This window comes from Staurois parvus, unplaced genomic scaffold (genome assembly GCF_062004578.1).
Source record: "Staurois parvus isolate SC_StPar_1 unplaced genomic scaffold, SC_StPar_1.0 ptg000463l, whole genome shotgun sequence".
Classification (NCBI taxonomy): domain Eukaryota; kingdom Metazoa; phylum Chordata; class Amphibia; order Anura; family Ranidae; genus Staurois; species Staurois parvus.
In genome coordinates this window covers 1,672,212-1,686,643 of record NW_028318259.1, presented here as the reverse complement: position 1 = coordinate 1,686,643, position 14,432 = coordinate 1,672,212, and the positions used below count along the sequence as shown (strand labels likewise).

At 44.7% G+C, this 14,432-nt stretch overlaps 1 protein-coding gene across 3 annotated transcripts in view; it reads left to right on the top strand.

Annotated features, from left to right (window-relative positions):
• KDM6B (lysine demethylase 6B) overlaps positions 1–14,432 on the top strand; it is a 199,861-nt gene that overhangs the window by 171,083 nt on the left and 14,346 nt on the right. For all 3 annotated transcript variants that reach the window (XM_089688973.1, XM_089688971.1, XM_089688972.1), the window contains 6 exons: positions 4,017–4,143; positions 4,979–5,084; positions 6,153–6,358; positions 8,329–8,396; positions 11,306–11,377; positions 13,802–13,950. In XM_089688973.1, the coding sequence (XP_089545099.1) occupies positions 4,017–4,143; positions 4,979–5,084; positions 6,153–6,358; positions 8,329–8,396; positions 11,306–11,377; positions 13,802–13,950 (728 nt within the window). The remainder of the gene's footprint in view (positions 1–4,016; positions 4,144–4,978; positions 5,085–6,152; positions 6,359–8,328; positions 8,397–11,305; positions 11,378–13,801; positions 13,951–14,432) is intronic.

The window sequence follows — 14,432 nt, the reverse complement described above, 5'->3', positions numbered from 1 at the left end:
TCCTCAAATGTGATGGCTGCATTCGCCTTTTTTAGCCTTTTCTTTCCTTTTTACCCGATGATTCAGCCAGTAAGTCTGTGGTTTCGTTGTTGTTTTTTTTTTTTTTTTTTTTTAACAAAACAAGCTGTCCTGCAGAGTTTTGAGACAAACCATTTACCACTGGGAGGGCTGCTTACAATGATCAGCTTATATTTAAGTAAAACCTTAATCCCAAAAGGAAAGACTGAAGCCATACGCCAGCTCACACTGCAGTTACAGCAATTCGTTAGTGTATTTAAATCTGCTAGTACATCTAAATCTGCTAGTACATCTAACACTCTACCCCCCCCTCCCCCTCTGACTGACCATGCTACTGCCCAAAGGGGTCTCATCCAGAGTAGTGTCTCTCTAATACAGGAATTATGTTACTGGCCAGATATCACCAGGTGAAAAAAAAACTAATGCAGCCACCACATCTGATTGGCATGCTGCAATATTACATTTTTGGGTTTAAAGGATAAATTTGGGGTGTAACATGTTACAATTGTACCGGCCCCTGCACCCCTGATATGCTGATGTGACAGCTAGCGGAGAATCTTCTTCCTCCGCTAGCTGTCACAATTTTTCTTTCTAAAACGTGGCCGTACAGGGATGGTGGGAACCTCTAACATTGGGCACAGCGTGTGTACAGACCTGGGAATTCAATACAGGGATGTTGAGAACCCCTCATAATGGGCACAGAAGATGTAAAGACCAGGGAATTCAATACAGGGATGGTGGGAACATCTCAAAATGTGCACATCTGGTGTACAGGGATGGTGGGAACATCTCAAAATGGGCACAGCAGGTGTACAGACCTGGGAACTCAATACAGGGATGGTGGGAACACCTCATAATGGGCACGGCGTGTGTACAGACCCGGGAATTCAATACAGGGATGGTGGGAACATCTCAAAATGGGCACAGCGTGTGTACAGACCTGGGAACTCAATACAGGGATGGTGGGAACACCTCCAAAATGGGCACAGCGTGTGTACAGACCTGGGAACACAATACAGGGATGGTGGGAACCACTCACCATGAGCTCAGCAGATGTGCATAGCCAGGACCTCTGGGTAGAGATCTCACTAATAAAGTCCCGGAAAGATTGAAAGGACAGTCAGGGGAGTTGAATGCTCCAACATCTACCATACACTGAGAATATTGGCTTTGACTAGCCCTTTAACTTGCATTATGTGTACCATTTTATATGAGGTGGCATAAAAAGGTTTTGAGTCTAGTTGTGTAACACGCCAACAGATGGACGCACAGTCACAGGAAGCACCAACTTTCATAGGTCAGTGTGCCCAGACCTTGTCCTGTGTACATCGGGAGCTGTACAACTGGTTCTATTCTGACCACAGCTGCCATTTGATCATGGACAGCAAGTCAGAACAAAGGGCAAACCGGAAATTCTGTATGAAACCCAAACACCCAAGTTTCATCACTGGTAATGATCCTCGACATGGACGGGTCATCCACGGCACGCTGACGGAGTTCTTGGCAGACTTGGACGTGGTGTTCCTTCTGCTCCGGGTCTGGGGACAAACTTGGCAGAAACGCAGCACATGTTTAAATCACACGTGAGGATTGCCTGGACTGTTCCGTATGACACCCCGACAATGGCAGCCATGTTGTGGATTGTTCTCCGACAACCATCATGTAAAAGTTGCCGATTGGTTTCGATATTTTCGGGGGTTGAGTTCGTTGAAGGTCTTCTAGATTTCTCGCCGTCTTCCAGTGATGTTCTTCTGTTCCACTCAGAACACCTCGAATGACATCGCTGTAAACTTGCCGAATCATGTCAAACGTCTGTGGCAGATTTTCCCGGTTTCATGCAGAATTTTACATTTGCTCTTCGTTCTAACTCGCTGTCCATGATGAAGTAGCAGGTGTGGGCAGCACAGTGGCCAAATGGTTAGCACTTCCACCTGGCAGTACTAGGGTTGTTGGTTCGAATCCCAACCACACCACCACCTACCTGGAGTTTGCATGTTCTGCCTGTGTGGGTTTCCTGCAGGTACTCCAGTTTCCTCCCACACTCAAGACATGCTGGTAGGTGAATTGGTTCCTGTCCAAATTGGCCCTAGCATGTGTATGTATGAATGTGAGTGAGGGACCTTAGATTAGACTGTGAATGTACAATATATATAGCGCCATCAATTTACGCAGCGCTTTACATATAAGTACCTGAAATAATTAAACAAATGTGGTAATGCATGTAGTCAAAATAGCACCAGTTGCACAGCTCCCGATGTACACAGGACAACGTCTTTTGGCACACTGAATTATAAAGGTCTGTGCTCCCTGTGACTGTGCATCCAGCCTTGTGCTGCCATCTGTTGGCCTGTTACAAAACTAATTTTGAAACCTTTTGGATACCACCTCGTATTATGTGTCCTTTTTAAAGCTGAACTCTAAACTGATATAGGAGACACAAATAATGCAGTTCTGTGTTCTTTACTATATAATTAAATGTATTTTTTTAAATGCAAACCGTTTAAGTACATGAATGTGACCAAGTATCGGCCTTGTACCATCCCTGTACAGCAGAGCTTAGTCTGGGGAAGGAGGAAGCGGCACAAGGAGCCAATCGGTGAGATCACTGTGCTGCTTATCCTTTCGCTACCCAGTCACAGGCTGGAACGGGTCCTGGATGACCTGGGCTCAGAGGAAGTCCGTGGTTTTTTTTTTTGTTTTTTTGTTTTTTTTTTACATGAGACTGGCTATCCGAATAAGGGCATCTAGGGGTAAGAAGAGAGACCTTGTCTGGATTTCTTCTCTAAGAAAAAAGTAGAGCCTGTGTGTGTTGTAAGCAAACGTGTAGGTTTCTTGTACAGAGATGATCACAATCCATTCGAGGGAACGAGGTGTAATGCAAACTGATACGAATATTTATATCGCACTTTATTTGTATTGATTTCCTTTTGATAAATGAAACCTTCCCTGGAGTGATAGTGAGCCACATGTATGCTGTGGGAAGGGACAGCCACGCTGCTTGCCACATGTATGCTGTGGGAAGGGACAGCCACGCTGCTTGCCTATGTATGCTGTGGGAAGGGACAGCCACGCTGCTTGCCTATGTATGCTGTGGGAAGGGACAGCCACGCTGCTTGCCTATGTATGCTATAGGGAAAAGACAGCCACGCTGCTTGCCTATGTATGCTGTGGGAAGGGACAGCCACGCTGCTTGCCTATGTATGCTGTGGGAAGGGACAGCCACGCTGCTTGCCTATGTATGCTGTGGGAAGGGACAGCCACGCTGCTTGCCTGTGTATGCTGTGGGAAGGGACAGCCACGCTGCTTGCCTGTGTATGCTGTGGGAAGGGACAGCCACGCTGCTTGCCTATGTATGCTGTGGGAAGGGACAGCCACGCTGCTTGCCTATGTATGCTGTGGGAAGGGACAGCCACGCTGCTTGCCTATGTATGCTGTGGGAAGGGACAGCCACGCTGCTTGCCTATGTATGCTGTGGGAAGGGACAGCCACGCTGCTTGCCTGTGTATGCTGTGGGAAGGGACAGCCACGCTGCTTGCCTGTGTATGCTGTGGGAAGGGACAGCCACGCTGCTTGCCTATGTATGCTGTGGGAAGGGACAGCCACGCTGCTTGCCTATGTATGCTGTGGGAAGGGACAGCCACGCTGCTTGCCTATGTATGCTGTGGGAAGGGACAGCCACGCTGCTTGCCTATGTATGCTATAGGGAAAGGACAGCCACGCTGCTTGCCTATGTATGCTATAGGGAAAGGACAGCCACGCTGCTTGCCTATGTATGCTATAGGGAAAGGACAGCCACGCTGCTTGCCTATGTATGCTGTGGGAAGGGACAGCCACGCTGCTTGCCTATGTATGCTGTGGGAAGGGACAGCCACGCTGCTTGCCTATGTATGCTGTGGGAAGGGACAGCCACGCTGCTTGCCTGTAATTGTGGGATCAGGAGACGCAGCTATACTTTTGTCGTTGCCTGCTGCTCATTTCTGTCTCTTCTAATTCCTTAGGAATATGGTGCTGAAAGGAAAATACAAAGAGTCCTATGTCCTTCCTTCCATGTCTGTGAAACCGCCAGTGGGAACCGAGCGCAACCTCCCCCGGGAAAAACTCAACCCACCTACACCCAGTATCTATGTACGTATATTACCGATTGTATACTGATGTGTTCCTAGGTCCTTCTGCAGGGTGATACAGACAGAAGGGGCTATGAGTCTGTCCTCCTCCTGCAGGGTGATACAGACAGAAGGGGGCTATGAGTCTGTCCTCCTGCAGGGTGATACAGACAGAAGGGGGCTATGAGTCTGTCCTCCTCCTGCAGGGTGATACAGACAGAAGGGGGCTATGAATCTGTCCTCCTCCTGCAGGGTGATACAGACAGAAGGGGGCTATGAGTCTGTCCTCCTCCTGCAGGGTGATACAGACAGAAGGGGGCTATGAGTCTGTCCTCCTCCTGCAGGGTGATACAGACAGAAGGGGGCTATGAATCTGTCCTCCTCCTGCAGGGTGATACAGACAGAAGGGGGCTATGAGTCTGTCCTCCTCCTGCAGGGTGATACAGACAGAAGGGGGCTATGAGTCTGTCTTCCTCCTGCAGGGTGATACAGACAGAAGGGGGCTATGAGTCTGTCCTCCTGCAGGGTGATACAGACAGAAGGGGGGCTATGAGTCTGTCCTCCTCCTGCAGGGTGATACAGACAGAAGGGGGCTATGAGTCTGTCCTCCTCCTGCAGGGTGATTACAGACAGAAGGGGGGCTATGAGTCTGTCCTCCTCCTGCAGGGTGATACAGACAGAAGGGGGCTATGAGTCTGACCTCCTCCTGCAGGGTGATACAGACAGAAGGGGGGCTATGAGTCTGTCCTCCTCCTGCAGGGTGATACAGACAGAAGGGGGCTATGAGTCTGTCCTCCTCCTGCAGGGTGATTACAGACAGGTCTCCTTGTTGATTGGTAATTTTTGTTTTCTTCTAGTTGGAAAGTAAGAGAGATGCATTTTCTCCTGTGTTGCTTCAATTCTGCACTGACCCCAAGAACCCCATCACCGTGATTCGAGGTCTAGCTGGATCCCTGCGACTAAGTAAGTTGTCTCGATTGTTAAAAGTTTCACAGCTGCCAAGTGAATGCTTTTTTTATCCTGTTTAGACCAACTTGGTGGTTCTAAAGCCTTATACTTCTTCTTCTTCCTTTTTTTAACTTTAAAAAAAAAAAGGTTTAGGTAACAGTATCACCCCCTCATTCCCGTTATATTTACCCAAGTTCTCACTCGATCCAGCGCTGTACCTGTCTGTATTGGCTCTCCCCACTCACAGGCTTTGCTGAGGCAGTGGGAGTCATTGGCTCCCGGTACTGTCAGTCAAATCCTATGACCAGGAGCCAGGGGGAGGGCTGAGCTATGCTGTCTGTGTCTGTGGATGCAGGCAGTGCAGCTCACAGGTGGTACCCCATGGAAAGCGGCACCTTATGGGGTATTGTACCACTGAGAAGAGGAGCTGAGTGCTGGCAGCGGACCTGAGAAGAGGTTTGGGTCCTCTTTGTGCAAAACGGAGTGGACCTGAACCGCCTCTTTACATTTATTTATTTCAGGTACTTGTATAGCGCCGTCAATTTACGCAGCACTTTACATATATATTGTACATTCACATCAGTCCCTAACCCTCAAGGGGCGTACAATCTAAGGTCCCTAACCCTCAAGGGGCGTACAATCTAAGGTCCCTAACCCTCAAGGGGCGTACAATCTAAGGTCCCTAACTTTCATTCATACATACACTAGGGCCAATTTTAGACAGGAGCCAGTTAACCTACCAGCATGTCTTTGGATTTTGGGAGGAAACCGGAGTTCCCGGAGGAAACCCACGCATGTACAGAGAGAACATGCAAACTCCAGGCAGGTTGTGCCATGGTTGGGAATCGATCCAGCGACCCTAGTACTGCCAGGCGAAAGTGCTAACCCTTTAGCCACTGTGCTGCCCATGTTTTGTTTGTAAAGTCAAACATTTTTTTTTTTAATCACATTGAACGCTAAGGCAGATCTGTATATAAAATGAAGTACTGTTTTTAAAAGCTGAAATGTGCCCTTCCTGCACCTGGTCATGTGACGAATTCCGAGGCATTGCATCATCTTGAGTTTCACTCTCATCTCTGACAGATCTGGGCCTCTTCTCCACCAAGACTCTGGTAGATGCTAATGGAGAACACACTGTAGAGGTCCGTACTCAGGTGCAGCAGCCGTCTGATGAAAACTGGGACCCCTCCGGGACCCGCCAAGTCTGGCACTGCGAGAGCAGTCGCTCCCATACCACCATCGCCAAGTATGCTCAGTATCAGGCTTCATCCTTCCAGGAATCCTTACAGGTAGGTGCCCATTTGTTTGCGTCTTTCAGCTTTCATTTAATGGCTCTTTAGAGGGGTTGTCCACTTTCACAGATGTTTCCCTCTGATTTTCCCTCTCAGCCAAAGAGTTAAGTTACAAATAGAATGGTCCCTTCTCTCCATTGTTCACTGCTAGCTATGGGTTTGGCATGGTCACCCCTGATTACAGGGTGTAGCTCATACTGTGTGTGTTTTGGAATTCCTATTGCTGTGGTTTTCATGTATGTGCTGTTACTTTGTGTTTTGGTTGCTGTCTTTACTTTTCTGACCCTTCTATCAGACATCAACAGAAACCTGATGGTAGGGATTCTAACCTTTCCGTACGGTGTGCCAAAAAAAGTCTAGAAACAAATGCCTTGAGCCTTGGAGGAGGTCTACAAGTGGAATGTTCTATTGAATCCAACCTATAACACAAACTCACCTTCACACCAAAAAAAAGCACATTTTTTTGCAGCCCCCTCTCTCCCACAGTTGTAGTATTCTTTTCCTGTGATTTAAACTTTTTTTTTTTTTTTTTTTGCTGCAGATCAGCACTTCCTCATTTCTCCCCAGGATAGAATGATGTGCTCTCAATTCCACACATGTATTAAAAAAAAAAAAAAAAAAAAAAAAATCGGTATTTTGGCGCTGGAGGGGTATAGCCAGAGTAACTTAAAAGTCCAATAAAAATCCAATGAAAAGTCCAATAGCAAGTTCATAAATAAAGTCCAATTTATAGCCAGGGAAGATTAAGGGGAGAGGGATTGTTGGACAGGCTGTGGTTGTTCACGGGGGCAGTAGGCAATGAATGGTAGCATCAGCGGCAGCACCCTTAGAGTAAAGCTGGACTCTGTAAGCAGGGAAAGAGAAAATAGGGGCGCCAAACTAAGTGCAGCATTATTAGTAATTTTATTGCAAGGTTAAAATTATTAGCAACTCACTAGACATAAGTTGATAAAAAAACATGTCACCCTAGTATGGGGTCCTGAAGGCTTCAGGAGCCGGTATGCAGCACAGAGTCTGGGCGTCCGGATGGTGGCTGAGAGCAGGTCCTCTGAGGCTCAGGAAGCGGCCGGCCACGATGAAGGAACCAGCCTGGAACGCAAATGGCGCTGGAGTGGACGTGATGACGTGAAACCGCCCCGTTTCACGTCATCACGCACTGACGTCACGTCCACTCCAGTGCCATTTGCGTTCCAGGCTGGTTCCTTCAGGGATAATTTTAACCTTGCAATAAATTACTAATAATGCTGCACTTAATTTGGCGCCCCTATGTTCTCTTTCCCAGTTCCACACGTGCAACTGGCCTGGGTTGGTCTTCAGGACCCAACAGAGACCTCAGCACCTCTGCACAGGTGCAGGTTTTCCCCTCGTGCATGCTCAAAGATGGTACAAGTAAGGAGGTCCTGGATCTTTGTTTTCATGTGCATGCGCAAGGGAATTCGCCGTATGCGCAGATGTGCCTCAGGGATCTGTTGGGTACTAAAGGCCGGTGTGCACACGCTGGACCTTCATATATGATCAGCCCCGTGGAAAGTGAGCCTTTAGTTCTGTTGTTGCCAAAAAAAGTTGTAATGTAGAACTGTTTATTTCCGTTGCTGGGATTCTGCTGCCCTCGAATGCACTATTGTTGTTCGGGTAACGGAGATAAACATGGCCAAAAGTCTGAGGAGGAAGTGAGTGAGGAGCGGTGTATTTAGGAACAGGATGTTTACAGGACAATAAAGGAAAGTTCTCTGGAGGGGGGTACCCCCTTTAAGGCGGCTTGTCAGGGTTCCGCATTCCAATAAGGTTCTGTGATGTCGGTCATACACCCACTGGCGTTTTCCTCCTTCACATTTTGTACTTCCCGCTTTCCTTCCTGCTTTTATGTTGGGTCTTCCGCTCTTCACTCCACCTGCTTCTCTTGGCTCTCCTTGTGGCATCCGCTTTCTCTTGAGTTTAATATTCTCTCCATTCTCCACTTTTTATAGGAAGATAAAGACAGCGATGATGAATCGAATGAGCCAGACAGCACCACAGAAAACCCACCTCCTCCCAGGTAAGCAAACCTTTGAGGGGGAGGAAATGAAATTTCTGATCCTTGGTTGGGCCAGTGGGGGAGTGAATGGCCATTTCAGGGTGGAAACTCGGCACTCCCATATGCTAAAGTGAATTCTTGTAGACCATGAAAAAAATTTTGTTTTTTTTTTGTTTTGTGTTTTTTGTTTGTTTTGTGTTTTTTGTTTGTTTTGTGGTTTTTTTTTTTGTGTTTTTTTTTTTTTTTTTTTTTTTTGTTTTGTGTTTTATATATTTTACTAGCAAAATTGTGCCAGTTTGCTGCTGCGGTGATGCACCCTTCCCTATTCAGCCCATTCATCAGAGAGCACAGGAGTGTGTATTAGTACAGTGGTAGCGGGCGCATAGGCGGGCAGTAGTGAGTGAAGTGGAGGGCGGGGGGTGAAAGAAAGGGGGTAAAATGTGAGTTAGGGTTAGATTCAGTTGTGTGAGTGGACTTTGGTACAAGGGATAACGGGGGTAACCGTAAGGGAGTTGGCTGTGGTGGTAAGAGCACGGGCGGACTGACCGTTTGAAAGCTCTGGCACTGCCCGAGGGCCTGGGGTCAGTAGGGGGCCTCATGAGATGTCCCTGGTACTTTTTTTTTTTTTTCTTTTTTTTTTTATAGGCTTTTTTGAGTTTGGGCAAGGACACGGGCCCCATGATCCCCTATTGCCCGGGGGCCCAATGATTTGTCCGCCCCTGGGTAAGAGCACAGGGGGATGGGTGGGGGTGCGAGGGGTTGGCATGTGAGCACAATGGTGGGGAGGTTTCAGGCCTAGTGGTGAGATGAGTGCAGTGAAGTTGGAGGGTTGCATATTCACTGCTGGTGGTAACTCCAGAGGTTGGGCATGGGGAAAAGGTTGGTGATCCTGACAGAAGTCTAGCTGGCTTGTATCTTCCTATAGCATGCAGACAGTTCCTGTGCAGCAATGATTTCCCAAGAAGTGTCATAAGGCCTGTCTCGTTCTCCTCTGCTGGACTACAGTACACCCCCTATGTTATGGAGATGAAGAGAATAAAAGTGCGTTTTTTTGCAGTTCACGTCAGGAATGAGCTGCATAGGATGACAATGCTGTTCCTGCATAGATATTGTGCAGTGAGTGAGCACTTACCCTCTGTGCTATCAAAGAATGGAAGGAATGGGTGTTCTGTAGTCCTGTCCTAGAGGGATAACCTTCTTCTCCATAGGTTTAAATCTGTTTACATTTTGTCTTCTGTGGTCCCTCCCCATCAATAATTGAAGCTCACAGTGTGCAGTGAAATCAGAGTAAGCAATTTCAGTCCAGGAGAGGAGACTATAAACGTGCATTGCAGTAAATGGCAGGCTGTAAACCCTTACTGGGTCGCCCTGTGACAGGAGGCGCCTGAACAAGGACCTTCACTGGGTAGTATTTTAATGAAGGCTGCAGATTTGAAGACTGAAAATTTTGAAGCCACATTAATGTTAAAGCTCAGATGAGATTTTAGTGACTTTCCAGTCAAACCCACCACCGGTACCCATATGTCAGCTTTGAATGCTTTCTAGCAAGCTGGACCACAAAATCTTTCCTCCGGCAGAACCAGCAGTTCCTAAATTTGCTGGGTTCAAACATAAGTGCCAGCACCTGATATTAAATTGGCAATGAAAGTGAATACCGTATATTAATTTGTATAACCACTTAAGCTCTGGAAGGTTTTACCTCCTTCGTGACCAGACCATTTTTTGCTATTCGGCACTACGTTAATTGAACTGGCAATTGCCCGGTCATGCAATGCTGTACCAAAATTAAATTTATATCTTTTTTTTTTTTTTTTCTCTCCCACAAATGGCTTTCTTTTGGTGGTATTTGATCACAACTGGATTTTCAATTTATCATATAAACAAAAAATCTAATTTTTTTTTCTTTCTGCTATAAAAATATATTCAATTAAATCAAATTTCTTCATAAATTTAGGCCCAAATGTATTCTGCTACTTGGCTTCGGTAAAAAAAAAATCCCAATAAGTGTTTACTAAATGGTTTGTGTGAACGTTGTAGTGTCTACAAACTATGGTGTATATACCAGAACATTTTATGTATTTTATATGAATAATGGCGGTGAATCGTAACTTATAGTGGAACTGTGATAGTGTGGCGGGTAATCTGACACTAACTCGCATGGGATGGGAACTGACTAAATTACATCTCCAATACACTAATACAGTAATACTGTCACTGTACTAATGACACCGGCTGGGAAGGGATTCTGGAGCAATTAAAGGTTTGACTGTGCCTGTTGCCAAACAAGTGTAATATGTGTATTATATGCTACTTTAACTGAGTGATGTGCCCTTTTCCTTTTTCCCTTTTCCCTTTTCCTTTTTCCCTTTTCCTTTTTTCCCTTTTCCTTTTTTCCCTTTTCCTTTTTTCCCTTTTCCTTTTTTCCCTTTTCCTTTTTTCCCTTTTCCTTTTTTCCCTTTTCCCTTTTTTCCCTTTTCCCTTTTTTCCCTTTTTCTTTTTTTTCCCCCTTTTTTCCCTTTTTTTCCCCCTTTCCTTTTTTCCCTTTTTCTTCCTAAAAAAAAAAAAAGATACATCACTGCTGTCTGTAGGGAGCCCTGTGTTTGTCAACCCAGAGCTCTGTTCTGTCATTTGCTCAGCCGATCATCAGTTCCTAGGCATAAATCATTGGCTGGGACCTGCTGATCTGCTTGTGCTGTGGTGAATGACAGCACCGATGGGGCGGAAATGCCAGATCACGCACATGTATGTGATCTGGTGCAGTGGAGCCACCAACCTGCAATATATCTGCATGGGTCAGTCGTCGACTGGGCATTTTCTATGTATTCATATGTATCCTATCTTGCTGAAGATGTTCCTGCGCCAGTGTGCTGCTGGGATCATTGTGTGATTGGTAGCTGCTCACTAATCTTGTGTGTTTTCTTCTTTTTCAGCACAAACCAAGATCAAAAAACCCCACACATCATTAAATTTGGTACCAACATTGACCTCTCCGACCCCAAAAGGTGAGTGTGACCGCGGTGGGCATAGGTTAGTGTCCCCTGAACATCCACTGCCAGTGTTCAGTATGTTCTTTATATCCTGCTAATCCCAGCTGTACATTATCAGGAGGATTCCAGTTGTCATTTCCCGTCCCGGTTCCTATAACGAATACCCACCATTGCCACACTGGAGACTCCCACTTGGGAGCTCAGCCTTTTATAAGCCCACCTATAGAGCTCCCATTCCACGCACGAGCTGACCGAGAAGGCACACCTACTGAAAGCTTGATTTCAACTTTCAGCCAAAGTGGCAAAGCTCATTGTATAGAATGATGCCAGCTAAGTACATTGGCTAAACTGAGAAGATGTTTTTTAAGAATTTGGAAGAAATTAGATCAAATGTAGCCTTTGTCTTCATTGTTTGTTTTTAACGCCAAGTGTTAAGCTGACCATACATGGATTGAAATTTTGGTTGGTCCCTGTTGAACCGGCTGAATTTCGATCCATATATGGGTCTCCTGGTTGCAGATCGACTTCTGTACAACCAGCCTGTCGAGGTTTTTCAAATCGATCATTGCCAATGGCTATAGCCATGGGGACACAACAGCACAGTGGGAGTTATTCCTCATCCACATTGAGTCTGTGGATGGGGGAATTGGGTCATATATATGCACAATTCTGACTGTGTACTGCTCGGGGTTAATCGTTTATGGACAGAATTTCAAGTCTGTGTTAGGCAGACGTTACATTATTTTTTTTTTTTTTTCCATTCAACTAGTGGGTTGATCGAAAAGAGAAGTGTGTGTGTGTGTGTGTGTGTGTGTGTGTATATATATGTATGTATGTATGTGTATGTATATATGTGTGTGTGTGTATATATGTATGTGTATATATACTTTTCTCTTTTCGTTCAAACCCAGGTGTGTGAGCAGGCAGCAGAGTGACAAAAGCTAGAGTGTGAGCTTAAAAATCAGGACATGATTTCTAAACTGCCATCACTCCCTCAATTTCAAGCCCTAGACTACTGGTGGAGGCAAGAACACTTCACACAATTTCCCCAGAAATTGTAGCTTTTCTAGTTATTATTATTATTCAGGATTTATATATTATTATACAGGATTTATATATTATACAGGATTTATATATTATTATTATTATTATACAGGATTGAATTATTATTATTATTATTATTATTATTATTATTATTCAGGATTGATTTATTATTATTTATTATTATTATTATACAGGATTTATATATTATTATTATTATTATACAGGATTGATTTATTATTATACAGGATTGAATTATTATTATTATTATTCAGGATTGAATTATTATTATTTATTATTATTATTATTATTATTATTATACAGGATTTATTTGTATATTATTATTCAGGATTGATTTAGATATTATTATTATTATACAGGATTTATTTATATATTATTATTATACAGGATTTATATATTATTATTATTATTATTATACAGGATTGATTTATTATTATACAGGATTGAATTATTATTATTATTATTCAGGATTGAATTATTATTATTATTATTCAGGATTGATTAATAATAATAATAATAATAATAATATATAAATAAATCCTGTATAATAATAATATATAAATCAATCATGAATAATAATATACAAATAAATCCTGTATTATATATTATTATTCAGGATTTATTTGTATATTATTATTATACAGGATTTATTTCTATATTATTATTATACAGGATTTATTTATATATTATTATTATACAGGATTTATATAACGCCAACAGTTTGCTCAGCGCTTAACAATATAGTAGGAGACAATACAGTTCAATATAAGAGGGATAGGAGGGCCCTGATCCTGGGAGCTTACAATCTAAGAGATGGCCTCATTTGCCTGGGTGCTGAGGCCCATAGACCTTGAACGGGCCATCTATTAATGTGGCTTGAGCTGACAGGTGCCATGTGCAGGTAGCTCACGCTTTGGGCAGCAGCAGCATGGACATAACTGCTTGTCTAGATTTAACAGGCATGCAGGTGTAGGTGACCCCCCCCCCCACCCCCCCCCCCACACACACACACACACACACACACACACAAACACACACACACACACACACAGTGTGTTTTGGGGCCACTCTCCTACATGCCTGTCAAATTAGGATGAGCACCTGTGTCTGCAGCAGCTGTGTCCCTTTTTTGTACGCTGACATGGGCTGCCTGCACCTGTGAATGAGAGATACGTAGAACAGAAGACAACCTGATGATTGCGGGTTCCAAACTCTATGACCCTCTTCCTGGCGGTGACCCAGCCGCTTGTATATATGTAGACTTCTGCGATTTTGCTTCCTCACACCTATCTGATTCAGTAATTACAGTGGGATTGTAAGGCCCAGCTTTCGTGTTTGTAGGATGTCGGAATGACGCAATGTCTGCCTTCTGTCCAGGTGGAAGCCGCAGTTACAGGAGCTGCTGAAGTTGCCTTCCTTTATGCGGGTTTCGTCCAATGCAAATATGTTGAGCCACGTGGGCCATACCATCCTGGGCATGAACACGGTGCAGCTCTACATGAAAGTCCCTGGCAGTCGTACACCAGGTGGGCACCACCGGTCTGCCGTTGTCTCTTCCTCCCTCCATCCTCTGTTTCCCCATCTGTCAGTTATCCTCCTCCCCTGTCTCTCTCTCTCTCCCTCTGTCCTTGCTCTCTCTGCCTCTTCCCATTCTGTTAGATTCAGAGCGCCCGTCACGACTTTGTTCACTCAGAGGCTTATAACAAAAGCACAAACTGTTCATTAGCCGCGGTGTCTGGAATGCACTCTGATCATTAGCATGTTGTGAAAGCTGAAGTTTGTCCTTATATTCTCCTCTCTGCCCTCATCAACATGCTAATGACATTTCCAAAATAAAACCTTGTTTTTTTAATTCCATTTTTATTTTTTAACCAGTGACACCATTACGGGGGCGCTATGCTTCTCTATACTATGCAGGCAGATCATGGCTTCTATATACCATGCAGGCAGCCATGGTGTTTGGAATGCACTCTGATCATTAGCATGTTGTTAAAGCTGAAGTTTGCCC